At 37.3% G+C, this 27,448-nt stretch overlaps 1 protein-coding gene across 2 annotated transcripts in view; it reads left to right on the forward strand.

Annotated features, from left to right (window-relative positions):
• The window catches only part of DMXL2 (Dmx like 2), a 159,934-nt gene that overhangs the window by 82,630 nt on the left and 49,856 nt on the right, over nt 1-27,448 (forward strand). For both annotated transcript variants that reach the window (XM_065941922.1, XM_065941923.1), the window contains exons 11-18: nt 418-689; nt 1,528-2,224; nt 2,556-2,677; nt 12,250-12,339; nt 14,768-14,885; nt 19,014-19,133; nt 21,333-21,560; nt 23,720-25,396. In XM_065941922.1, coding sequence (XP_065797994.1) covers nt 418-689; nt 1,528-2,224; nt 2,556-2,677; nt 12,250-12,339; nt 14,768-14,885; nt 19,014-19,133; nt 21,333-21,560; nt 23,720-25,396 — 3,324 coding nt within the window. The remainder of the gene's footprint in view (nt 1-417; nt 690-1,527; nt 2,225-2,555; nt 2,678-12,249; nt 12,340-14,767; nt 14,886-19,013; nt 19,134-21,332; nt 21,561-23,719; nt 25,397-27,448) is intronic.

The following is a 27,448-nucleotide window of genomic DNA, read 5'->3' on the forward strand; positions in this document are numbered from 1 at the left end:
TATCTAAAATTAAGAAATGTAGTAAATTTCAGTTCAGACCAGAAAATAATTTCCTTCCTTGTTGTTTTTCCCCTGGTCATAAATTGGGAAAGGGATTCATGATCTCTAAAGATGGTATGCTGTTTATTGATTGTCTGGTTATGTAAATAGTCTTCCTTGGTGGCTCAGAGGGTAAAGCCTCTGCCTGCAATGTGGGAGACCTGGGTTCAATCCCTGGGTTGGGAACATCTGCTGGAGAAGGAAATGGCAACCCACTCCAGTACTCTTGCCTGGAAAGTTCCATGAAAGGAGGAGCCTGGTAGGGTACAGTCAATGGGTTTGCAAAGAATTGTACATGACTGAGTGACTGAACTGAGTATGTGAATGAATTTTTATAGTATTATTAGTATGTACTGATGAATTTATTTTCTGACTTAGAATTATCTCTAGATAGAGAATCTGAAGCAGGTACAGGATCATCAGAACATGAAGATGCGGAAAGAGAGGGAAGTCCTAGAACCTATTCATGGCCTATTATGTCAATGCCACTGCCTACGGTCCTGCTTGATCGGAAGATTGAAATGCTGCTAGCTGAATGGAATAAGAATCCTGACATGCTTTTTACCATACACCCAGTAGACGGTACCTTCCTAGTGTGGCATGTAAAGTATTTGGATGAATATAATCCTGGAATATTTAGACAAGTCCAGGTATATTTTACTGATGAAGCAGTTTTTACATTTCTTAGAAAAGTGAAACAGATGCCATTCAGATTTAGCAGTTTTTCAGAAATACTTAACCATTTTATTTTTGATAAGCAACTAAGAAGAGAATAACTTGCTCCCAAAGGGGATCAATAGTAGCCAATTTTACAAACTCGATTAATTCAAGTAAAGTTAATTTAACCATGAAATGCAATAGTGAACGTCTGAATATGTGTATATTAGGTTTTTTCCCTAGGAATTAACAGTATTTTGAATAAACCTAAGAAACTACCCTAGGGGGCTTCCCAGGTAGCCAATGCAGGAGACATAAGAAACGTGGGTTCAATCACTGGGTGGGAAGATCCCCTGGAGGAAGGGATGGCAACCCACTCCAGTATTCTTGACTGGAGAATCCCATGGACAGAGGAGCCTGGAGGGCTGCAGTCCATAGGGTTGCAAAGAGTCGGAAACAACTAAAATGACTTAGCACTCAAGAAACTGTCCTAAAAATGTGACTCGGGATGAGTCCCCCCACTTCTTCAGTTTTATTCATTAAATCTAGCTATCTTTATCTGTTACCTTTCTGAACAATATTTGTTTAGATTTGTAGTTGTAGTCATTTAGATGTACAGGCAAGACACCTGCACCTATTTCTTCGCTCTTCTCATAGGCTATGAATAGAGATGATATTACATAGAGGAAAAGGATTAGAACATAATGAAGTTGAAAATGATATTTTTTGCTAGGAAGCTGAGGTTTGACATTTTGAAAATTAAAGTATTTTGGGAAGACTTTGAGAGAAGGCAAACTACTTACACTGAGTCATAATAATTGTCTTTTTCAGGTTTCTTTTTCTTCTCGGATTCCTGTTGCATTTCCATCTGGTGATGCAAGCTCTCTTAGTAAAAATATCATGATGTATGCCTGTATAAGTGCTGCGAAAGACTCTCACTACACCCCCTTACACCAAGACATGCTGGCTGAAGGCAGTCCTCGTGGGTCACTGACGCACTCTGGACCACACAGTACAAATATGAACATTGTAGCTCCCACAGTGATGATGGTCTCTAAACACATAGATGGCTCTCTCAATCAGTGGGCAGTCACGTTTGCTGAGAAGTCTGCCTTTACCACTGTTCTAACTGTATCTCACAAATTTAGGTATTGTGGTCATCGATTTCACCTCAATGACCTGGCATGTCATTCAGTTTTACCATTATTATTGACATCATCTCATCACAATGCTCTATTGACTCCTGAATCAGATTTTCAGTGGGACTCAGATAGTAAATTAAGTAGATTGATAGATCCTGTAAGACACATAAAGGGTTCCTTGAAACAACCTCTCAGAAATGCAGCAACACGTACATTTCATGACCCGAATGCCATCTACAGTGAACTTATTCTGTGGCGTGTGGACCCAATAGGACCCTTGTCATACACTGGAGGAGTGTCAGAGTTGGCACGAATTAACTCTTTACATACTTCAGCCTTCTCTAATGTTGCTTGGCTTCCAACTCTTATTCCCAGTTACTGTCTTGGTAAGTGTTCATTTTAATAGTAAAATTAATAAAAGCTTTAAAACTGTTATTTATATACAAAGTAATGTATACTTATTAGGGGTTTTTTAATAAGTATTCAAATGTAGGTATCTGACTTTAGAGTTTCTAAAAGTTTGTTTTTAATTTTTTCTCTCTCATAACCTATTTTCTATTGAATTTTTTGTTGATAATTTTATATTTATTAATTGTATACATTTCATTGTGATTCTGGACCATGGTTATACCTAAAAAGAGAAGTATGGAATTTTTTTTCTGTACTTCAGTCAGTAATAGAAATATATATTATAATGCAGAGTGTTTACTTTCTCAGGCACGTATTGCAATTCTGCTAGTGCTTGCTTTGTTGCTTCTGATGGCAAAAATCTGAGACTCTACCAAGCTGTAGTAGATGCAAGGAAATTATTGGATGAACTGTCAGATCCAGAATCTTCAGTAAGTATTTCCTAATCTTTATTAATATATCTAAGCTGAGAAGCCATTCTCTCTTGTCTAGGACTTTCATTTGTTAGTAGGTGTTCAGGGAGTAAGCATCTGTTCTGGGCTCTCTGTAACTAGTTTGTTTTTCCTTAATTTGTGTTTCAAGGTGCATGAGTCAAAATTACCATCTAATGATGCCTTCACTGCTGTGACCCAGATCCAGTCTCTGGTTGAGGAACTAGGATCCCTGTGGTCTAGAAAAAAAATTACAGTTTATACATCACATATCAATTTTACATTTAAAGAAAAAAATATGAATTTTTTTTCCTAAAATGCCTTTTTTCTTGACTTTTTTCACTCTCTGATTTGGTTCTGTTAATTTTTCTTTGTTCAAGAAAGGTTTTAAGGGAGCTTCACCAGGCTCCATGTTTAAGTTGGGAAAATTTGAACTTTTCTTAGCTTGGGTCATTATTTTAAAAAAGTCCTGTGGTTTGAATATGTTATCAGTGGGTGGCAGTGTCTCATTCCACTCGTTCTGTATTTCAGCTGGAAGTCATGCATATTAATACTCAGATTTGAATGGTGAATTTTCCATTTAGCTATGAAAACATGGCTTTTTATAAAATAACTGTTGTAATAAAAATGTTCCCAATATTGAAAATCAGTGACTCTTTTTGAATGCCTGTCATGTGTCCCTAGATGTATAGGGAATACAGTGTCTGCCGTTAAGGAGATTTAAATATAGTTGAGGAGAGAAATTATTAATAAAAATTTAAATAACAGTTTAAGACAAAAGAGGTGTCTAAAGGTGATATATATAATCAGTTGGCAAACTATTTCATAAATCAGAGGCGAGAGAGATCAGATTAGGGTAGCCATAGAAGTTTTTATTAAGGACGTTATTCGAGTTCATTTTTGATAAATGGATAAGATTTAGAAAGATAGATCCTTAGTCTTTGTTGAGTGAGAGGATGGCCTGAAAGTGGTTACAGGAAGGTACATGTCTAAATAAGTCTTATTCCAAAAACAGTGATAATTGGATTGGAGTCACAAGGTTGACATAGAGAAAGTCTAGGAAAGTAGCATCTTAAAATTATGTAGGTGGAAGATTTGAAGTTCCCTTAGTCTAACTAGCTGTCTGATGCTTTGTTTCTCTCTACCATGTTCCTGCCAGCTTGTCTTCTGACTTCTGAGGAGGAAACTCCACTCTAAATGCAACACATTCAGTCTTTGAATTACCATCACAGTTATATTGAAATTAAATTTGTAATCCTTAAATTCTACTTCTTAGCTGTAGTTTCATTTAGAATAAGTCTAATGTTTCTCATGGACTTCTCAGGTGGCTCAGTGGTAAAGAATCCGCCTGCCAGTGCAGGAGACATGGGGTCAATCCCTTGATCGAGAAGATCCCCTGGAGAAGGAAATGGCAACCCACTCCAGTATTCCTGCCTGGGAAAACCATGGACAGAGGAGCCTGGTAGGCTACAGTACATAGGGGTCTCAAAAGAGTTGGACATGACTGAGTGACTAAACAACAACATTTCTTACACAAGAGATCACCTCAGACACCTATCTTGTAATCCCCCAATTTTTTCCCTCAGGCCAGACCTGCTGCTCCTCTGCCCATAAATTTATCTAACTGCTTTTATGTTTGAGCCTGGTTACTATTCTGAGCAACTTTTGGTTTGTTTATACACCGGGAATTGTAGGATATCTAGAATATAGCAATTTTATGCCCTCTTTCAGTAGATTATGTCTTATCTGTCATGCCACATTCTTGGTATGTAATTAATTCATATTGAGCTTTCAATGAAATATTAGAGTCTTTTTTTTTTTTTTTTTTTTTTTTTTTGCTTGCAAGCCATCTTATATTTGTGCATTTGAATTTGGGACCCAAATATAGACTTACTTCCCTATTACATTTCACTCAGTAGTACCGGTGTTTAGTATCTTTTTGAATCCAGATTTTGTTATTTGTGTTACTTCTGTATGACTTACATCATCAGCCTGTTCGATGAATGTTGTTCTGTGTTTTCATCTAAGTCAATTACAGAAATGTTAAATGTACTGAACTGAAGAAAGGACCTAGCAGTATACATTTGAAATCTTTTTCCATTTTTTTATTGTCTAGAATATTTCTTCAGCTTATCCCAAGTTTTATTGTCTAGAATATTTCTTCAGCTTATCCCAAGTATTTGCATGAATCAGCTTGTCATGCAAATAGAATACACCCTGTCTGCCAAATCTCTTGTAGTCAAAAAAGGAAGTCAGATTTGTATGAGATTGTTTTAATGTATAGTAGATTGTGTGTACCCTGATGTCTTTTGGTGACTAAAATGTACTAAATAGACATCAGGCTCTTTATTGAAGCTTACAGAAGTATGCTCTTGTCCTTTTTGAAAATTACAGCATTTGTCTGCTTTTTGTCTTTTGGCTGTGCTAATCCCCATAATTTCTCAGAGAATATACTCTATGGTTCATTCTTCTCATTGGCAAAATGTGTCAATAACCTGGGCATTATTTTTCCAGGAAAATAGAAATTTCGTTTAGAGCAGTTGAATATGTTCTTGGAATTTTAAAATTTATCTTGGTCTTCTACTCCAGTGTAGTTACAAATGTACTTTTTTCTTAAACCTTCCATTTTCATTTTTTTTAAAGTTAAAATGCAATATTTATTCATTGTAGAAAAATTTTGATCCTTTCTACTTTCATAAGCTGAATTCTTGAACAGAAGACCCCAGAGAGAGGACTTCCCTGGTGGTCCAGTGGTTAAGAATCCACCTGCCAATTCAGGAGACATGGGTTTGATCCCTGGTCCAGGAAGATCCCACATGCCCCAGGGCAGCTAAGCTGGTGTGCCACAGCTACCAAAACCCCACACTCTAGAGGTCGTGCTCTGCAACAAGAGGAACCTCTGAGTGTTGCAACAAAGAGCCCTCACAGGCAAAATTAAAAAACAAAAAAACACAAAAGAACACATTCCAACGTTATGAAAAAATGTACTTATCTAATTTTCTCTACTTGAAATTTTCTGTTTATAAATCTATTATCAGTTGAGAGTTGTGACTTAAAACGAGTAAGAGGGACAAACTTGGAAAGTACAAAGTGGGTTTTGTGGGCATAAAATTTTAGCAAGATGTGCGAAATGAATCTGAAATGAATGGGAAAAAATTGGAAATATGTGAATTATCAGATGTGAAATTATTATTAGAAAAAGTGCATGTCATAAAAATTGTTTGTGGATGTCTGTATTAGTTTCCTACTGCTGATGTAACAAAATTCCACAAATGTGGTGACTTAACACTTTTATTATATCTTTGAGGTCAGAGGCTCCAAAACCAAGGTATTAGCCAACCCATGGTCTCTCTGGAGACACTAGAGGAGAGTTTTTTTTTTTAAACCTTTTTCCAGCTTCACAGGCTACCTGAATTTCTTGTCTTCCTTCCCCATCTTGTCTTTTGAAGATAGCAACATAGTACATAATATTTGCAAATCCGTTTCTCTTTCTGGTGTCTGCTCCTCTTGTCATATCTTTTTCTCCAAATCAGACCATATTTCCTCTCTTTTTATAAAGATTGTATTGGACATAATCCAAGATAACCTCTTCATATCAAGATCTTTAATCACATATGTCCTTTTTTTTTTGCCAGGTAAAGTAACGTATTCATAAGTGCTAAGGATTAGGATATAGACATCTTTTGGGGCCATTATTCTGACTACCATAGCACACTAATTTCATGTTCAAACTGAATATATGAAAAACTAACTGAAATGCTTTAGATTTTGAATTGCTCACTGGAGAAAAATAATGTTATGTGGATAATCTTGTTTACAAAAACCAGCCACTGACTTGGTTTTTAAATATTTTGATAATTTAAGTCTTATAGAAATTTCATCTGAAATAGTTCAAGTGACATGCAGTGTCAGTAATTTGTAATATAAAGTCAGCATTGTATTTGTATTTTCTAGAATCAATTCACAAATTTTGCTTAGTGCAGTCTTATCCATACTTAGAAGTGGACTTGGGAACTTAAAAAAAAAAAGTCCAGTCACAATATTGCCCTGAAAACAGAAGTTTTGGTAAGCTGAAGTTAAATTATTTTTGGTGAAAATAAATTTAAAATGATTTTGTGAGTTTCAATGTACTACCTTTCATTTTTTAATGTTTTTCAACCACTTTAATGTTCTGAAAAAAATTAATACCTTAAAAAAACTGTGCAGTTTTACTTATTTATTTATTTACAATATTGTAGTGGTTTTTGCCATACATTGACATGAATCAGCCATGGATTTACATGTATTCCCCATCCCGATCCCTCCCCCCACCTCCCTCCCCACCCCATCCCTCTGGGTCTTCCCAGTGCACCAGCCCTGAGCACTTGGCTCATGCATCCAACCTGGGCTGGTGATCTGTTTCACCCTTGATAATATACATGTTTCAATGCTGTTCTCTCAAAGCATCCCACCCTCGCCTTCTCCCACAGAGTCCAAAAGTCTGTTCTGTACATCTATGTCTCTTTTTCTGTTTTGCATATAGGGTTATCATTACCATCTTTCTAAATTCCATATATATGTGTTAGTATATTGTATTGGTCTTCATCTTTCTGGCTTACTTCACTCTGTATAATGGGCTCCAGTTTCATCCATCTCATTAGAACTGATTCAAATGAATTCTTTTTAATGGCTGAGTAATATTCCATGGTGTATATGTACCACAGCTTCCTCATCTATTTGTCTGCTGATGGGCATCTAGGTTGCTTCCATGTCCTGGCTATTATAACAGTGCTGTGATGAACATTGGGGTGCACGTGTCTCTTTCAGATCTGATTTCCTCAGTGTGTATGCCCAGAAGTGGGATTGCTGGGTCATATGGCAGTTCTATTTCCAGTTTTTTAAGGAATCTCCACACTGTTCTCCATAGCGGCTATACTAGTTTGCATTCCCACCAACAGTGTAAGAGGGTTCCCTTTTCTCCACACCCTCTCCAGCATTTATTGCTTGTAGACTTTTGGATAGCAGCCATCCTGACTGGCGTGTAATGGTACCTCATTGTGGTTTTGATTTGCATTTCTCTAATAATGAGTGATGTTGAGCATCTTTTCATGTGTTTGTTAGCCATCTGTATGTCTTCTTTGGAGAAATGTCTATTTAGTTCTTTGGCCCATTTTTTGATTGAGTCATTTATTTTTGTGGAATTGAGCTTCAGGAGTTGCTTGTATATTTTTGAGATTAATCCTTTGTCTGTTTCTTTGTTTGCTATTATTTTCTCCCATTCTGAAGGCTGTCTTTTCACCTTGCTTATAGTTTCCTTTGTTGTGCAAAAGCTGTTAAGTTTCATTAGGTCCCATTTGTTTATTTTTGCTTTCATTTCCAATATTCTGGGAGGTGGGTCATAGAGGATCTTGCTGTGATTTATGTCGGAGAGTGTTTTGCCTATGTTCTCCTCTAGGAGTTTTATAGTTTCTGGTCTTATATTTAGACCTATAATCCATTTTGAGTTTATTTTTGTGTATGGTGTTAGAAAGTGTTCTAGTTTCATTCTTTTACAAGTGTTTGACCAGTTTTCTCAGCAGCGCTTGTTAAAGAGGTTGTCTTTTTTCCATTGTATATCCTTGCCTCCTTTGTGAAAGATAAGGTGTCCATAGGTACGTGGATTTATCTCTGGGCTTTCTATTCTGTTCCATTGATCTATATTTCTGTCTTTGTGCCAATACCATACTGTCTTGATGACTGTGGCTTTGTAGTAGAGCCTGAAGTCAGGCAGGTTGATTCCTCCAGTTCCATTCTTCTTTCTCAAGATTGCTTGGCTATTCGAGGTTTTTTGTATCTCCATACAAATTGTGATTCACAGAATTGGATTGGGAAGAGAAGGGGGAGGGAGGAAATAGAGGTGATCTGAGGGAGAAAACAGAGAGTCAAAAGTGGGAGAGAGTAATCATAATCAACACATTCCTGAGTAAAAATGGGTACTGAATATTGGATTGTTAAATGTCCAAAATTGATATCAAATACTGAAAAACAAAGATTAAAAATCTAGAGTGGAGGTTAGACTCCTAAAAATACAATATTAAAAACAAAATAATTAAGAAATATATATGAAGTTGGGTTTAAAAATAGGGCCTTTTTTTTTTTTTTTGCAAGGTTATAGTGAAATGAAAATTAAGGAGTAACAGGAGTAATAGAGGACTTTAAAAGAAAATAAGAGAAAAAAATAAAGAAAAAAATTTTTAAATGAAAAAATAGTAAAAACATATGAAAATGAAAGTTGAGGAGTAATAGGGAATTGTAAAAGAAAATAAAAGAAAAAAGAAAAAAATTTTAATTAAAAAAACAAACAAAAAAAAAAGTAAAAATACATCTAGGAATTTCTCTGGAGCTGTTGCAGGCAGTGTGGGTTCGGTTCAGTTTCAGATAGCTCCTTGTTCCAGCTGACACTTCTCGATATCTGTAGGCCCCTTCCGGTGTAGTCGTTGTTACCTACCGGGATTTTAATCTGTTGCACCGCTCACTTCTGAAGCGGTTCCCTTTGTTTATTTGGCTTCTGTTTGCAGGTCTCTTCAGTGTCTAATTTCCGCCCTGACACAGGCAGGCGTAGGTGGCCTCTTGTTCAGTCGTGCTGCAGGGAGGGAGGGGCGCTGCAGACTAGTGTCACCGGCCTGTGTGGGGAGCACTCGCAGTGTTCCGGTCACACTGGGTTTGCCTCGTGGGTGTGTGCTTCGCCCGTCTACACTGCTCAGGCTCCAGGCTGCTCTGTAGGGAGCAGGCCCTGCGTTGCGCGTGGTTTCAGTTTTTGGGTTCTCCACAAAAGCGCAGAGTCGGTTGGGCCTGCGTTTTGTGCCTTCCCCGGCCTGAGCAGCTCAGGCAGCCAGGAGCTTGACGGGCGCTGTCTCCCCGGGTGCGGTGCGCCTTATCCCCTCCGCGGTCCCAGCCTCAGTTTCCGCACACGCTGGTCCGGTGTGCCTTGTGTCTGTTCTCGGGAGCTGGCCTCTAGCCGCGAGCCTCCCGGCCGGTGGATGTCTACCATCCAGAATCTCAGGAAGTCTTTGGTTAGAAACTGGGAGCCTGTTTGCACTTTGGTAGGAGATGCCATCTCTGGGGCCAAGTTAGCCCCTTTCCCCTCCCCCGCTGCCTCCTGCCTCCGGTGGGGGATGGGCCGGTCTGCTGCCGGCTGCTGGCTAACTCTTCTCTGGGATCGCTCAGTTCTTCCTTTGTTCTGTGAATGGGCCCATAGTGTGTTGGGGCCGGTTAATTTTCTCTCTCTCTCTTGCTATCCCACAGTTTAAGTTGCTGTTTCATGTTAGCTCCCTCTGATTGCCCTCAGGGCATTCGGGCCGGTCCTTACCCTAAGCAATGCTGCAGGCTCCTCTCTGTACCACCCCCACTTGCTGGTGGCGGATGCGGGCGTCTGGGGTACTTTTCTGCTGGGAGTTGCTTTTAGGCATGTAATCTGTGGGTTTTTCCTCCCAGTTAGGTTACCCTCCGAGATTCGAAAACTTCCCCCAGACCCGCCAGTGAGAGGGTTTCCTGGTGTTTGGAAACTTCCTCTATTAGGACTCCTGGATGGGTCTCCATCCCTAGCTCTTTTGTGTCTCTTTTTATCTTTTATATTTTGTCCTACCTCCTTTCGAAGACGACGGACTGCTTTTCTGGGCGCCTGATGTCTTCTGCTAGCGGTCAGAAGTTGTTTTGTGAAGTTTGCTCAGCGTTCAAATGTTCTTTCGATGAATTTGTAGGGTAGAAAGTGGTCTCCCTGTCCTATTCCTCCACCATCTTAGCTCCTTCCCTCGCAGTTTTACTTTTGTCTTAGGCTCTAGTATGGCTCATCAAGACACTGTTGGATCCTGTAGTGAAACATTTGCTACTTTTTCTTCATTATTATTTATTGTATTAATTTTTATTAAAAAGTATTGCATTACGAATTTATTTGATTTTTGAGCTTTTGATGCCCCCTTAAAATTGAAGGTGACATTGAGTGGGATCCTGTAGTGCTGAACAAGGCATTCAGTATGTTTGTTAGTTATAGTGCTGGCAGATAGATATTCCTGCAAGGGGATCTCACCCGTGGTTGTATGTTAGATGCAGCTGAAGAGCTTGTAAAATGCCTGATGATCAGATTATACCAAACAACCAATAAGTCAGTATTTACAAGTGGAACCTAAGCACCAGAGATTATTAGTTCAGTGTGCTGAGAACCATTGTTCATAGATGAACCATAGTTCAAGGCTGAGAACCATTGATCTGCAACAATACTTCTTAAACTTCAGCATGCCCATGAATCATCTGGAGAGCTTATTAAAATACAGATGTATTAGCTTTGGAGTCTAAGAGACTGCATTTGTAAAAAACTGCTGCTCCAGGGACCACACATTCAAGGAGCAAAGATTCATGGTGTGTTAGAGAAATTCCGATGTTCTAACCTCACTAATTGTAGGTCACAGTTGAGTCCAGGTTTCAAATGGACAAACCCAGCAGACTATTGGCAACACTTTCAGGTGTCTGAACTAACATTTAAAATCCGGAATCTTGGGTGAATGTACCCGTAACAATAAATTCATCCCTACCCAAGCGCCTATTTTGTCTTTATCTAATAGCCCTAGAATCTGTTCCCATGCACGCCCTCTGGAATTCTGCTGATATAAATTGGAAAGATCCTACAACTCCAGTGTATATTTCTACTTTCCCATAGCTAACCTTGTACTTACACCCCGGACTAAGCTGGGATCATACTACTCTGAGTGACCTGAAGGCAGTAAGAGTGGAGGTAGTACTGAGGAGAATGGGCATCTCCATGAGAAGTAATTGCTTCAGGTGAAGTTACTGAAAGGTTTCTATGCAAGAGAGGGCTGCTTAGAAGGAGAGAGAAGGAAGGCTGCCTTTTATTTACTTATTTATTTATTAGCAGAAAGATTTTGTGGTTTGGACATCCAGAGTTAAGCTTCCTCTGTTTACGCATCTCCATCCCAAGTCACAGAGTCCCACTTCTTCTCAACCTTTGCCCCTATCGTTGAGGGCAAGTACAAACCCTAGCAAGATTGTACATTTAAATAGCATTGTAGGTCTGCAGCCATCCACATAGGCATAGGGCCATGTCCTCAGCCAGGTCTGTGTTGGAGCATTAAGATTGCTAAATGAAGACATGTTCAAAGAACTAGATGTCTTGAAATAGCATACTGCTTGGGCTTCCCTTGTGGCTCAGCTGGTAAAGAATCCGCCTGCAATGCGGGAGACCTCGGTTTGATCCCTGGCTTAGGAAGATCCCCTGGAGAAGGGAAAGGCTACCCACTCCAGTATTCTGGCCTGGAGAATTCCATGCACCGTATAGTCCTTGGGATCACAAAGAGTCGGACATGACTGATTGACCTTCACTTTCACTTTCACTATGTCACTATAGGTTTTTCTGCTTAGTTAATTTTAAAAATGAGAGTGAATATAAGAAGTTGAAATATTTCTTTGAATTTGTGAATTGCCATTGTAAATCAGTGAATATTTAGAAGAGCCTTAAATATCCAAGATGCTGTCATATTGACAGTAGATTCATATATTATTGACTATGAACCTTTTCTTTTTCTTTTTTTTTTTTTTTACAGAAACTTATTGGAGAAGTGTTTAATATTGTGAGCCAACAGTCAACTGCTCGACCTGGCTGTATTATTGAACTTGATGCAATAACCAACCAAGTAAAAACGTGCTTGTGAATTGGTGATATTAACATGCTTTATCCCAAAGTGCTTTACAGGCATATGATACACAGTTGAACCTTGAATGTGGGAATTAGGGGCACTGACCCTTCTCACTATAGAAAATGTACTTATAACTTAACAGTTGGCTCTCCACGTCCTCAGTTCTGCATCTGCGTATCCAGCTAGTTGCAGATCATGTCATACTGTAATATTTACTATCAAAAAAATTCTCAACGAAGTGGACATATGTCATTCTTACGTGTTGTTCAGGGGTCAACTGTATTTCATTCAGAGAATAATTCTGTTGTTTGATACTGAATATAGCCAACTTCTTTTGATTTCTGTAGTGAAAATCTACAATCATTTATGTACAGTCCAGCTACATAAAGGTTCAGTTTTGTGGTTTTTCTTTTTGTATTATTACTTATTTCAGCTCAGTAGATGCCTTTGGAGTGTTTGGCTTGTTAGGCTGAGTATTTTTTATTAGATCCATTAAAATGAAGGTAGAAGTAGGATCAAAGCATGCATTTACTCCCTAATCACAGATCTTTGATGTGGGCACTGTTCTTCCCTAGTTGACTTAAGAAAGGAGGAGAATGCTTTTGTCTATGGGGAGTTTGTAAATCCCATCATAGCCCTCAGGATATTTGTTTCTTCAGGGTCATGTTTATGGACTGAAGGGGATAGCATAGTATATTCATTCCAAATATGAAACAAGGTTACTTTGGTGAGGAAGTTGCCAGCTGTTTTCAAACAAGGAAATGAAGAAAGAGCTGACCATATTTAAAAACAAATACAGAGTTAGGTCATTATTTTTTCATAGTCCCTTGCACATTATGTCAGGAAAAATTTCCACCACTGTAGAGAAATGACCACATCAGCTCTTGGGAGCAGAAATGTGGCTGCCAAACTCAAGTTACTAATTTTAGGAAACCCTTAACCTATAATTTCCTTTTTTCACTCCATAGCGATATGGGAGAAGAGTGTATTAGCTTCATCTCCATAAATGTCTTAATTTTTAGTGAACTGGGTGTTAAATTCATTTCCCCAGTGTACTGCCTTCTCTACTCTTAACTATGGGATATTATTACAGACCTTTTTCACTTAGCATTTTGATTTTTACTTCATTCTTATTGAAGATATTTTTCCCTTCCCGTTTGTGGCTATCTTTATCACACGGGCTAGTAAACTGCAAGCACTGACAAATGACTTATGCTTATAATTTACAAACTTTAAAACTCATTCTACATTTGTTTCCAGTGAGCTGTATTATTTCTATATCCATAAAGGCGTCACCCTTCCCTTTTCTCATATTTGGGCATCCCTGGTGGCTCAGTGCTAAAGAATCTGCCTTCTAGTCAGTCCCTGGGTTGGGAAGATCCCCTGGAGTGGGAAATGGCAACCTGCTTACTCATGGACAGAGGCGCCTGGTGGAGTACAGTCCATGGGGTTGCAGAAGTTCGGATATGACTTAGCCACTAAACAACAGCAGCAACATTCTTCTTCCCTGGCGGAGATGACTGTTTATGCTTTGATTGTGAAGGGAAATTTTTTTTTTTTTAGTGTTTCTATATAGAAAGACATAAAAATACCTTATAATTTTCATTAAAAATTTGTTGGTCAGTCTGATCAATAGTCCTTTAATTTCCTTCTACTATGAAAAGAGGCTGATTTGCTTTATTCCCTAAGATTGTAGCCCATCCATTAAATGCCAGGATTATCACAGCTGCTTCCCTTTCTTGAAATCCATGAGGCAGCCATCTAATTAATTGTCTTGACTTACTTACATAATAAGTTTTTGTTTGGATTTAGCCTTTCTTTTAATTTCAGTTCACTTTTGTGATTCCAAGTAGCTATTTGTGATCATCTTTACTCTCCTTCTCTGTGTGGTCCACCTGATTATGTAGCATCAGCTGATTGTGATGTTTCATCCATTCTTTTAGAAATCCTACTTACTTGAATATAGGTACATTTTTTCACTGATGTGTCATTCCCACTGGCTGTTATGGGATCCTTCATAATTCCTACTAGACAGATTTTTTGGAAGTATTTTGAGGAATTTTCTGGGTTTTTGTTTTCTGGTTCTCAAGTGGAATTAAAAAAAAAAGGAGCCTGTAGTAGTGTGCTTAATATGGTCTGCATGGCTTTCTCCATCCGGTCTTAAAACCTGTTTTTTATTTTAATTTTTTTTTTCCAAGATGCAAACCTGTTGATTTGTTTTTATTAGTTTCACAGTTCTGCTATTGACTATAGAATATTTGAAAGTAATTCATCTAATGATTTTTTCTCTTGTTTTTCCCACTAAGTTATTCTATAAAGAATAGAAATTGTTGGATTTATTTCTTCTACATTAGGGTTCTTGAAGAGGTAGTGGGTGGAAAATACGGAATTGCAAAGATAAAACTACTCTTTTTCATATTTGTAGTGTGGCTCAAATACACAGTTGCTTCATGTGTTTCAAGAAGACTTCATTAGAGGATATAAACCACATAAGGAAGATATGGAAAAAAAGGAAACAGAAATATTTTTTCAACCATCCCAAGGTACTTTAAAAAAATAGTCTTGAGTTTGATACCTTAATCTTAAAAAAACCTCTAAACTTTCACTGAGTGTAGGTCTTTTATCAAAAATCATCACTCATGAATTTTGACAAATACACCAGTACTGTCATTATTGTTTTTTTCTGAGTAAATAACATATGTGAGTAAAAATTGGATGTATTTATTTTTTAATTAAACTTTTAATTTTGTTTTGGGATATAACTGATTGATAATGTTGTGATAGTTTCAGGTGGACAGCAGAGGGAGTCAGCCATACGTATACATGTACCCATTCTCCCCCAACCTCCCTAAAAATTATATTTTGAAAGATACTTTCACTGGTGACATAGCCTTTTGCCAAGAAATGTTATTTATGGAACCTAGTTTAATTATTTAAAAACTTAACTTTGATTGGTCAACAGTACAGTTAAATTATTTTGATTGGTAGTAGTTATCCCTGTGATATCTTAAGGAAGCCAATTAATTGTAGTATAAGTTTACTAAAGATTATTGATGACTGTAGAAGATATCACATTGGTATACCAGGAAGCTCAGGTACTCTGAGCATTAAAGGTACTGTCTCATAGATTTCCTCTCTGAAGGGTTGTATTTCTTTCTTCTTGAGAGAAAGTAGTTCTCCTAAGGCCATTCAGGGATGGGATGGGGAGGGAGGTTTAAGAGGCAGGGGACATATGTATATCTGTGACTGATTCATGTTGATGTATGGCAAACACTGTCACAATATTGTAAAGAAATTAATCTCCAATTAAAAATAAAATGTAAAAATGTAAACCATATGCTGTTTAGTTTAAACTTTTATTATTCAGTTTAAAATATTCCTTTTAGAGGTTACAACTTTGTAATTATTAAACTTTCATGTTCTATTTGAAAGTGAAATTTGAAAATAGAACATAGTAGAATACTTTCTGTTTGAAGGTAGGAAAGATATGTCCTACTTTCAGAATTCATTTTCTGTGATGAATAATTTTTAATTTTTAAAGAGTTTCCAGATACTTTAATCTGGTTATAGCTTGTAAGTATTAGAAGATCATACTTTATTTTCTGAGTATAGCTTTTATCACAGAATTCTTTGTAGACTTTTAAGGAATACATTTCTACTGAATTTGTATGGTTAATTTCATTTCCGTTAGTGGAAAATCAGAACGAGTTCCTGTATTCTGTGAGATTAGCTCAAACATCTTCTCACCCCTCAGACTAGTAATTTTTTTTCTTTCATGTATCAGAACTTTTCTTTTTTCTAAGTTATTATTATGTTCAGTTTTATTTCATGATCACTGTAGCATAAGAGTACTTTATAGATTTAAAATGTGCTTTTCCATAGTATTTTACCTTTATTTGGGTTAAAACTTTTTAATATGCTTTCCTGCAAATGTAACTATCAGTTATCATGCTATTTCTAATGGAGTACATGCCAACCTACTAGAAAACAGTGCTTATATAAGGTTGGTTTTTTTTTAAGGTTGGTGTTTTTTCAGTCATATTTTTAATTGGAAGAACTGCATTTAAAAATATTATTTTATTTCTCTTCTGAGTTTTTTTTTTTTAAGCTTGTTGGCTCTTAATTCCCCTACCGGGGATTAAATCTCAGCAGTAAAAGTGCCGAGGCCTAACCATTGGACTGCCAGGGAATTCCCTTGATAGTTCTTTATGTCATTGTGAAATCAGGCCTGGAGATTTTCCTATGCTTTTCCTTGTTTTCCTTTATTATTATTTTTTATAGTGACCCTATCAGCATTTATTATTTTTTTAAAAATTTTGAAGATAATTGCTTTACAGTATTGTGTTGGTTTCTGCTGTACATCAGCATGAATCAGCCATAGGTACACATATGTCTCCTTTAGTTTTTGTACAGTTTCCTCAATATTCTTGATTCTATAGCTGTTTTCTTAAGGGACTTGAAATGTGTATTTCTCCTCTTCCCTTACCCTGCTGCATTTTGTACACTGTTAAGTGTTTTGTTTTTGGCTGTGCTAGGCCTTTGTTGCTGCATGGGCTTTTCTCTAGTTGTGGCAAGTGGGGCTCCTCTCTAGTGGCACACGGGCTTCTCCTTGTGGTGGCTAATCCTGTTGCGGAACACAGGCTTTAGTAGTCGCTGCTCATGGGCTCAGTAGTTAACAGTTCCTGGGCTCTAGCGCGCCGGCTGAGTAGTTGTGGTGCGTAGGCTTAGTTGCCCCTGGCACGTGGGTTCTTCCCAGATCAGGGATGAAACCTGTGTCTCTTGGATTGGTAGACAGATTCTTTACCACCAAGCCACCAGGGAAGCCCAACATTGTTGGTTCTTAATTTTTTTGGATCCATATCCTTATAGAGTCCACACATAGTGTTTCATTTCTAGGAGTCTTTTAAGCTGAAGTAATCCCCCTTTCTACTCTTATCATACCACTGATTTGTTTTAGAGAAAGTTATTTTATGGCAGTTTTTCTGACCAGTTACTTGTGGATCTCATTTAAAATTTTTCCTGTGAAGTGCAAATGAGCTCTTATGTCCATCACAGAAGGACATAAGAAAGAACATAATGTTATGATGTCTCATTTTTAGTGATGCTAGGATTCAGAAAATTCACCTGGTGGCGCCAGTGTAAAATATGCCAGCAATCTATTATCTCATGGTTTCTTCCATTGATAGTGTTGCTTTTCAGTCAATTATTTCATTAAGGATTGCTCAAGTATGATTTTCTAATTTTATCAATTCTCATTTATTTATTAGCTGGAAAGCATTTGTAAGGAAAAACTTTTCCTTATCCACGAGAGCTTTTTGGCTATCTTGAAATAGAATTCTTTTTAGAAAAGGCAGAGTAAGTGCTTAGTTCTTTCTCTTTAATTGATGATTTCAAAGGTGTTTGTTCCCAGGTTCCTGCTGGTGGTTATGGATGAATGTTGTGCTTCATTTTGTGTGTCATTATGAACCCATTTTAGAAAAACTCTTTATTGAATAATATGCATATAAAGATATGCCAATCATTAATTTTTTTATACTTAATGTATTTCGGTCAGTGCGATCATAATTTTAATGGTCACATAGTCCTGTATTAGACTGGTGAAGACACTTTCAATTGGTCCTGAGTCCTTTTGACACAACCCCATTAGTTTTGATAGTTTGCTTTCTTTTAGGCACAGCAAGATATACTAGGCTTCTCTTGTAAGTAGCCTTTGCAAGAATGGAGTTAACCCCCTCCCCCAATTGTTCCTTCCCATGGAGCGTAGTATTCAGAGGCCACAATTTGAGTTTTAGCAGTGCTCCTTGCCAATGAGTTGCCATTATGAGTTTTCATTTTTTTCTATTCTTTCTTTTTATTGAATGAACTATTCTTTAAATTCTGTGGTGCTTTACAGTTTTCAAAAGTCTCACACCCACCCATAACTTCAAATAATGTATAGGTTTACATTTTTCAAGAAAGTTTGCTGTCCTTTGCTGTCCTCATTATCCTATATGAAAAATGTAATTGTCAACAGGAAAAATTATGTTCACAAATAATCTTTTCATAAATGTGTAAAATTGCTAAAATGTTTCTTCTGTACCACCACAATCAGCCCTCCATCCATGACTGTTAATTTTTTTTAAACACTATCTTACATATAGAAAAAGCAGAATATATGTTTACTTCATTCTTTGCGTTTAATTTCCAGTTTTCCTTTTAAGGAGTTAGTGCCCCAGTTACTTCCAGGGGCATCCAATGAGGCTGACTTGCTCCTAGGCTTTTCTCCCTCTCTTGCTCTTGCTTTCTCTCTCTCTCTTCCTTTCACTTCTTTCTTTTGGTCCTTCTTGTCCTTCCTTTCCTCATTTATCATTAAGTGCCCTCTCATTTTTGGTATTTTTATGAATGTGTTTTAATAAATTGTATTCATTTTTTATTCTTTGTTGCTCAGATGGTCCCATCTTTGATCAGTAGGCATCCGTTTATGTTGGCTTTTGTATTTCATGACATAGCCCCATTAATCTTTGATAGCCACTCAACTTTTAGCACAAAAGATATAAAACTGTTTCTAAGCATCTTTTTTTCCTTTTCCTTCCAGCTTCTATACATACCAAGAGATTTTGTTTAAACAAATGTCTTTCTCTTAACCCTATAGAAACATGTTAACTTAAACATTTATTTTCTTTTAACAATAGGATATCGGCCACCACCATTTTCAGAAAAGTTCTTTCTAGTAGTAATTGAAAAGGACAGCAATAATTGCTCTATTCTCCACATGTGGCACCTTCATCTTAAATCCATACAGGCATGTTTAGGTAAGCAATTATATAACAATTTTATGTAGCGATAATGTGAGATAAATTTATTTTTACTGGACATGCTTTAGGTTGGTTAACTCTTTAAAATTATGATCCAGTGAACTGTAAATTGAATTGCTGAGTTGAAGTTGTATATGCCAAACTTTTAATTATAGGGCCATAAATTGTTAATGAAACAGATTAATCTAAAAACAAACCAGTTAATGGGTGCATTAGACATATTGAATTAATAAGTTTGATTGATTTTTAATTAGTGTGTACTAAAGGTCTATTATTACTCTGTTCTAGATACCATGTCTCTGTAAGTCAGTTTTGCCTATAAAATTAATATTATACTTTTTTGTTGATTAATACACACTATCATCTGATACTATGCACATTTGCTATAGCATCTGTGAAAGAAGCAGATTTGCTATTTAGAAAAATGTGGTTCTGAAGTTCAAAAGGGTGGAACTGATTTTGTGGAATATTAGGAAATGCAGCAGTGATTAAAAAAAAATTTCAGCCATGCTTTTGCCATTCATATTCATATTGATGTTTTTGCAAATCAGAAGATGTGTAATATGAAGTACAGAAATTGATTATGGATCTTTCTTTTTTTAAAAATAAACTTTGACTTTCTGAGAGAGAATTTAAATGAATAACTGCATGGTTAGCCTTATCAAACTGAATCTGTCTTAAATTGATTAATCCAAAATTTTTGAGAGTTTTGAAAATTGATGATTATATAATTTTAATGATTTTATATATACTAAACATTACAGAAAAATACTAGTGTATATGTTGTTTGTTCCCTTGGTAATCAACATCATCATGTAACTATGTCAATAGTAGTTCTAACTGGGCCCTGAACTGGCGTTGAAAAAGCCAAATGATTCAGTAGAACCTTTACCTACGCCTGGTTGAGCCTAATCCTCTTGTGGTAGGAGGAATCCCCAAATCTTTTCAAAGCCTTTGGAGTTAATTCTTGGCGTAGTGTGGTGTTTCACAGAAATACAGGAGTGGAGGGATCTAAAATCTTGTCAGGAAGAGAATTTATTTCTTTTTTTTTGAATTGAGGTAACATTGGCTGATAGCAGTATGTAAGTTCCATGTGTGCAGCAGTTAACTTGACTTCTGTATACACTACAGTCTGCTCACCACCACAAGTCTGGTTTCCATCTGTCACCACAGGGTTGGCTCCCTTTACCCGTCCCACCCCCACCCCCCACACTCTCTCTCCCCTCTGGTGACTACCAGTCTTTTCTCTGTTTCTGTGTTACTCTTTGTTCATTTATTACTTAAAAAAATATTCCACATGTGAGTGAAACCATATGATATTTGTGTTTTTCCATCTGACTCATTTCACTTACATAATACCCTCATGAAGAGAATTCTTAATATAGTCTTCTCTAGAGATGGGCACAGAGGGTGAGATGAACATACAAATATAATAAATAAATGTTGCAGAGTATCTCATACATGTTGCAGAAGCACAAATAACTAAATCTGCTTAGAGACTTTTCACTTCACCTAAATGTGAAAGCTGGAAACTTTTTAAACAAAGATCAAGATCACTGTGCTTACAAAGCCGTTCAACTAGTGCTATCTGAAGTTTGGAAGTTTCCTCTGTTCTTGAAATCGTGTTTATTGTTTCAGCATTTGATAGTTGATAGGCTGGTATTTTAGTGTCTTCTTTGCCACTAGCTAATTATAGGAGCTTAGGAAAACCATTAAGCTCTCCAAGTTTAAATTTCTTCATCTCTTAAGTGACTCAGTACCTTGTTATTTGTCAGTTTGATTTATAACCTATCTCTTTCAGAAACACCTTGGCTGCTTATTAATGCAGATTTCTGGAATCTACCCCAGAACACCTGAGTCAGTGTTTCTGTGTTTAGGCCTGAGAATCTTCATGTTAAAGCTTCTTCAAGTTTTTGATGTGTTTTCAGGTTGAAAACAGTGAAACTATGGAACTTAAGTTTTTTTTTTTCCTATATCTTACATGTTGTGCTTCTTCACTGACAGTATCCCTGTGATGTAATTGATGATGCTAAGAAAGGGTAAAATAGTTTAAGAAAATTCTCTCAAGGAAAATTTTAAACTTGATCTTGTCTCCAGAACACTTTGAAGAAACTATTTCTTATATTATAACAAAGTATTGTTCTAGTTCATGTACACAGTGATGATAGTAATATATTTCATAATTTGTTTTTAAAGCTAAAGCTTCAGAAGGTGTTTCATCAGAAAGTCTACTTTCAGTCCCTGGACAGAAGCATGTAGACTCTTCTCCAGAAACTTCTCCCAGCGTGAGCCCCATGTCACATTCCTCATCAATTGCCAACCTTCAGACTGCTAGTAAACTGATTCTGAATTCTAGATTGGTATATAGCCAACCTCTTGATCTCCCAGTAGGAGTTGAAGTAATAAGAGCAACACCTTCAGCAGGTAAGATGTTAAAAGCGGACACTTGTAGCTCAGAGCAGTCTTCAGTGCATAAGATGGATTAACTCTTCTGAAACAGGTATAAAGTTGACACTAAAAGTTTTGTTTTCTAACAGACTCACAGACTTAGAAAATGAATTTACAATTACTAGCAGGGGGGAGGAAGGGATAGTTAGGGAGTGTGGGCTGGACATGTACACACTGCTGTATTTAAAATGGATCACCAACAAGGTCCTGCTGTATAGCACGGGGAACTCTGCTCAATGTTATGTTGCAGCCTGTATGAGAGGGGAGTTTGGGGGAGAATGGATACATGTATATATATGGCTGAGCCCCTTTGCTGTCCACCTGAAACTATTGCAACATTGTTAACTAGCTATGAAGAGTGAAAGAAAGTCAAAGTGTTGGTCTCTCAGTCATATCAGACTCTGTGTGACCCCATAGACTGTAGTCCGCCAGGCTTCTCTGTCCATGGAATTGCCCAGACAAGAATACTGGATTGGGTAGCCATTTCCTTCTCCAGAGGTCTTCCTGACCCAGGGATCAAACCCACATCTCCTGCATTGCAGGCAAATTCTATACTGTCTGAGCTGCCACTGCAGTATAAAATAAAAAATTAAAAAGGAAGATTTATTTTCTACTAATGATGCATATTTTTAGAAACATGTATATATTAGAAATTATTTCCTGTGATAAATGTAAATATAAATATAATCAGCTTGTCAGATTATGGTGTGAATGTTTTAATGCAAGGTTTCTTGCCTGCACTGTGATTTCCAAGGAATTCTCCAGGCAAGAATACTGGAGTGGGTAGCTATTCATTCCTTTCTTCAGGGGATCTCCTGACCCAGGGATCAAACCCACGTCTCCCCCATTTGAAGGCAGATTCTTTACCATCTGAGCTACCAGGGAAGCCCCCTATAAATAGGAATACTGTGATAGCAAAATTGCAAAGAACATACATGTTCATATGTGAATTATTGAAGCTTTTTTTTTTTTAAATTCAGGCTTTTCATCCACATTGTGGATGTGGATCCATAAGTATGTTTGAACAGGAGTTGGCAGATACTTTGGGGAGAAAATACAGGATACAAGTTTATAGTTTGGTTTGCCTAAAGTGATACTGACTTTAGCAAGGTGGATAAAATAGTTTGGAGAGCAGGACTGACTTCTGAGTTTAAAATGATCTGTCACTTGGGGAATTTGTGATTGAGGAATTGCTAGTATAGTGTTGTTGAAGAATCAAAATCAGAGGTTCAAGACTATTCCAGTTACTGGTGAATGATTTTGAGTATGAGATTCTCTTACTCATCCCTAACACAGGGCTTGGAATTAGAGTTGGAAAGACCATGTTAAGAGTTTACTCCCTGGACTTTTGTGGCAGGTGCAGATTTAGGTCAGCTTTTGAAACTTTCAAAGTATTTGGAAAGTTTAGGATATACTCAAATAAGTATTAGAATTAATAATGATAAATTCTATTTGCAGGGACTTTATAAAATGCTTTCAAACATCTTACTGGACAGTAACACTCCAAGGGAAGTAGTAACATAATCCCCATTAGATAGGTAGAACAGGTTCGGATGTTTAAGTGACTTTCCCACTGTTAGGAAGGCGTTGATAGACTGGAACTTGAATCCAGGCTTTCTGATCCCAATCTTAATCACCATTACCCCTCATGTTATAGTTGACAATAAATGGGAAGTGTTAATCTTTTGGCCATCAGGAATAAATATGATGGTTCTAGTTCAGTGTTAGACCATGAATTAAACCTGTGTAAAAGGTGAGATCTAATGTATGAAAGTATTTTGTGGTGGAGTAGACCTAGTGTCTGTATTATGTGAGGGCCAGTTAGAGGAATTTGAAGGGCAATTTCTAATGACTGTTAATGTATTTATGATGAAAGTGATAAAAGAAAATCCAGTGAAGTGTGTGTGGTAAAGGTATAATTTATAGCAGATAACAGGTTTATTGATTGATTAAACTTTGACTTGTTTCATTGATTTTGAGCTTTATTTTAATGAAATATTTGATTTAGTAAGGGACTACAGAGTTATTCTGAACAAACTCATAGTGGATTTGAATTAATCACATTCTAGACTTTGAGTATTAGCATATTATTTTGTGATTCTCTTATTATGATGACCTCCGTTTTCTTTTTTAAGGCCATCTGAGTTCCTCTTCAATTTATCCAGTGTGCCTTGCACCTTATTTAGTTGTTACAACTTGTTCTGACAATAAAGTACGCTTCTGGAAATGTTGTATGGAAACCAACCTACAGTGTAAAAGTGATGAGAAGGAAACCTATCATTGGAGAAGATGGCCCTTGATGAACGATGAAGGAGAAGATAATAGCAGTACAGTGAGCATTGTGGGAAGACCGGTTGCTGTTAGCTGTTCATACACGGGTCGCCTTGCAGTGGCTTACAAACAACCGATCCACCACAATGGTTTTGTTTCGAAAGAATTTTCCATGCATGTTTGCATATTCGAATGTGAATCTACAGGAGGGTCAGAATGGGCTTTAGAACAAACGATTCATCTTGATGATTTGGTCAAAGTTGGGAGTGTACTTGACTCAAGGATCAGTGTAGACAGTAATCTCTTTGTGTACAGCAAATCAGATGCACTTTTGAGTAAGGATAGATACCTTATTCCAAATATCAAACATTTAGTACATTTGGACTGGGTATCAAAAGAAGATGGTTCCCACATTCTCACAGTGGGGGTCGGTGCTCATATCTTCATGTATGGACGACTTTCAGGAATTGTGACTGAGCAAACCAATAGTAAGGATGGAGTAGCTGTCATTACTTTACCACTAGGTGGAAGTATCAAGCAAGGAGTTAGGTCACGATGGGTTCTTCTTAGATCCATAGACTTAGTGTCCTCTGTTGATGGTACACCTTCATTGCCTGTCTCTCTCTCTTGGGTAAGAGATGGGATCTTGGTGGTAGGAATGGATTGTGAAATGCATGTATATGCGCAGTGGAAGCATGCTGTCAGATTTGGAGACATTGACACTGATGGTTCTGATGCAGAAGAGACATCAATACAAGATCATTCTGCCTTTAAATCTAGTATGTTGTCAAGAAAAAGTATTGTTGAAGGAACGGCTATTGCTGATGATGTTTTTTGTTCACCTACTGTAGTTCAAGATGGTGGCTTATTTGAAGCTGCACATGTCCTTTCCCCTACTCTCCCGCAGTATCATCCCACCCAGCTGTTGGAATTGATGGATTTAGGGAAAGTTCGCAGGGCCAAAGCTATTCTCTCTCATTTAGTAAAATGCATTGCAGGAGAAGTTGCAGTAGTTAGAGATGCTGATGCTGGAGAAGGAACTAAGCGACACCTCTCTCGAACCATTAGTGTAAGTGGCAGTACAGCAAAGGATACAGTCACCATAGGCAAAGATGGTACTCGAGATTATACTGAGATAGATTCTATTCCTCCACTGCCTTTGTATGCATTGCTTGCTGCCGATCAGGATACAACCTATAGAGTTTCAGAAGAAAGTACTAAAGTACCACAGAGCTATGAAGATCATGCAGAAAGTCAACCAGAGGACCAGTACTCAGAGCTGTTCCAAATCCAGGATATAACAACGGATGATATCGACTTAGAGCCAGAAAAGAGAGACAACAAATCAAAAGTAATAAATCTTTCTCAATATGGACCAGCTTACTTTGGCCAAGAACATGCTAGGGTACTTTCTAGTCATCTCATGCACTCAAGTCTACCAGGCCTTACCCGTTTGGAGCAGATGTTCCTTGTAGCTTTGGCTGACACGGTGGCTACCACCAGTACTGAGCTTGATGAAAACAGAGATAAGAGTTACTCAGGTAAATACTCTAACTAAAAATTTATAAAGTTATCATCAGTAGAACTGTCTGTGTTATTTATATAATGACTCATGTATTAAATTGAAATCTTTCTTTAAACCTACAGGGAAATGTCCTCTCTAGTTGACAGTTACTGTTAGGTAATATGATTAGTTGTGAAAGAAAAGACAATTGGGTAGACTCTGACTTGTGCACGTAACTTATGTATTTGTGATATCTGTGTGCATCCTCACATGAGTTTTTATCCTGAAACTCTCATATCATTTTGGACATACGGTCTTTTTTTTCTTTTTAACAGATTGATTCCAATGGTTTATTTTTATTTTGCTTTTAGTGATAAAAATGGTCCATTTGTTAATTTTACTGTTGAACCACCAGGTTTGTAAGGAGCTCCCCCCCCGCCAGCTCCCCTGGCTCAACTTGTTCACATTTCTAGGTACAGATAATTTTTTTATAATCACATAATTTTCTCCAAAAAGTCTTGAGAAAGAGGTTTTCATACATTTTAATGTAATGTGTGTCTTGCTTAATTCATTCTGTAACCAGAAAAATTTTAGCTATCTCCTGAAACTAGATTCCATTTTTTTTTATGCAGATAGTTGAAGGTAATGGTGTTGATTCTAAATGATGATATTAGCAAAGAAAACCGAAAATGATTGATCATTCATTCAGTAAATACTGTGGAGGAGTGAACAATTGCTATGTGCCAGGAGCTTCATGTACTTTATCATATTTAATTATCACAACAATCTGCTAGTAGGTAGCCACTATTACACTTGATTTTTTTTTAGATGAAGACACTGGGAGATTCAGTAACATATAAGATCTCATAAATAGTAAATGGCAGAACTGGGGTTCAGATGTGGATAAATCATTTTCTCCAAACCTGTACTCTTATAATTATTTCACAAGATTTACAAGTTTGAGGGAAAAAGTCTGTTCCTCAAAGCTACCTGGCATATCTCTCTTCATATAGACTTATGCTCTTGTAATGTATCTCCAAAGTTTTTTGTAGATTAAAACAACTAGTGACTTTTAGAGGATTTTGCCTATGACTTATTTTATAACTCTAGTAATTAAAAAATTTTTGGATCATTATGAGGTTGTGTGCAGTAGAGCAGGATTCTTCCCAGAAGAGTCTTAAGCCTTTGTTGCAAACTTAATATTTATTAGTATATATTAGAGATTTTACTCTGGGGTATTAAGAAAATAGCTGTGCCATAATCTGTGAAAAATAGTTTAAATTTTCGGATACGAAACTGTATCCTTAGTTAGCCAATATAAATATGGTTCCTCCTATCACAGACTTTCATGAGGGAGATAAGGCAGGAATGAATGTCTCCATTTCACAGGTGGGAAACTGAAGCTCAGAGATTGAATAGTTACTTATCTCAGTTGATGGATTCTAAGTAAATGAATCCCTCTGTTGTGGAGTCTCCAGACATTTCTCATCACCTCTCCTGTTACCACTCTGGTCCAAGTCACTGTCACATCCTGCCTAATTATTGACAAAGCCTCCTAAAACTGGTTCATTCCTGTTACCTCATTCTGTCCCTCACTTGGGAACTAGTGATTGTTTTAAAACAAAATCACCTTAAATCTCTCCTCTGCTCAACAAACTCTGGTGGCTTCCCATCTCACTTTAGAAAAAAAGCCAAATCCTTCAGTGGTCTCCAAGGCTCCAGGTGATCTGTATTCACGTCCACTCTACTGCATTGGCTTCCCTGCCATCCCACAAACCCACCAGGCACAGTCGTCTCAGCATCTTTGCACATACTGTTTCCCCTGCACAGAATACTTGTCTTCCAGATTTAGGCACCCTTCACTCCCTAACCACCTCAGATTTGTGCTGAAATGTCATCTTGGTGGAAAGTTCTGCCCTGGTCGCCTAATTTAAAATAGAACCCTCTTACTTCAACACTCCCTTTTCTCCCAGTCTGGCTTTATTTTTCTCTGTAGCATTAACTTTCCACTAGACACGTTACTTCTTTGTTTGTTGTTTGTCTCTGTCTCCTAAGATGTAAGCACCCTGGAAGTAGGGACCTTGCCTTA

The sequence above is a fragment of the Muntiacus reevesi genome, chromosome 7, assembly GCF_963930625.1.
Source record: "Muntiacus reevesi chromosome 7, mMunRee1.1, whole genome shotgun sequence".
Lineage (NCBI taxonomy): Eukaryota > Metazoa > Chordata > Mammalia > Artiodactyla > Cervidae > Muntiacus > Muntiacus reevesi.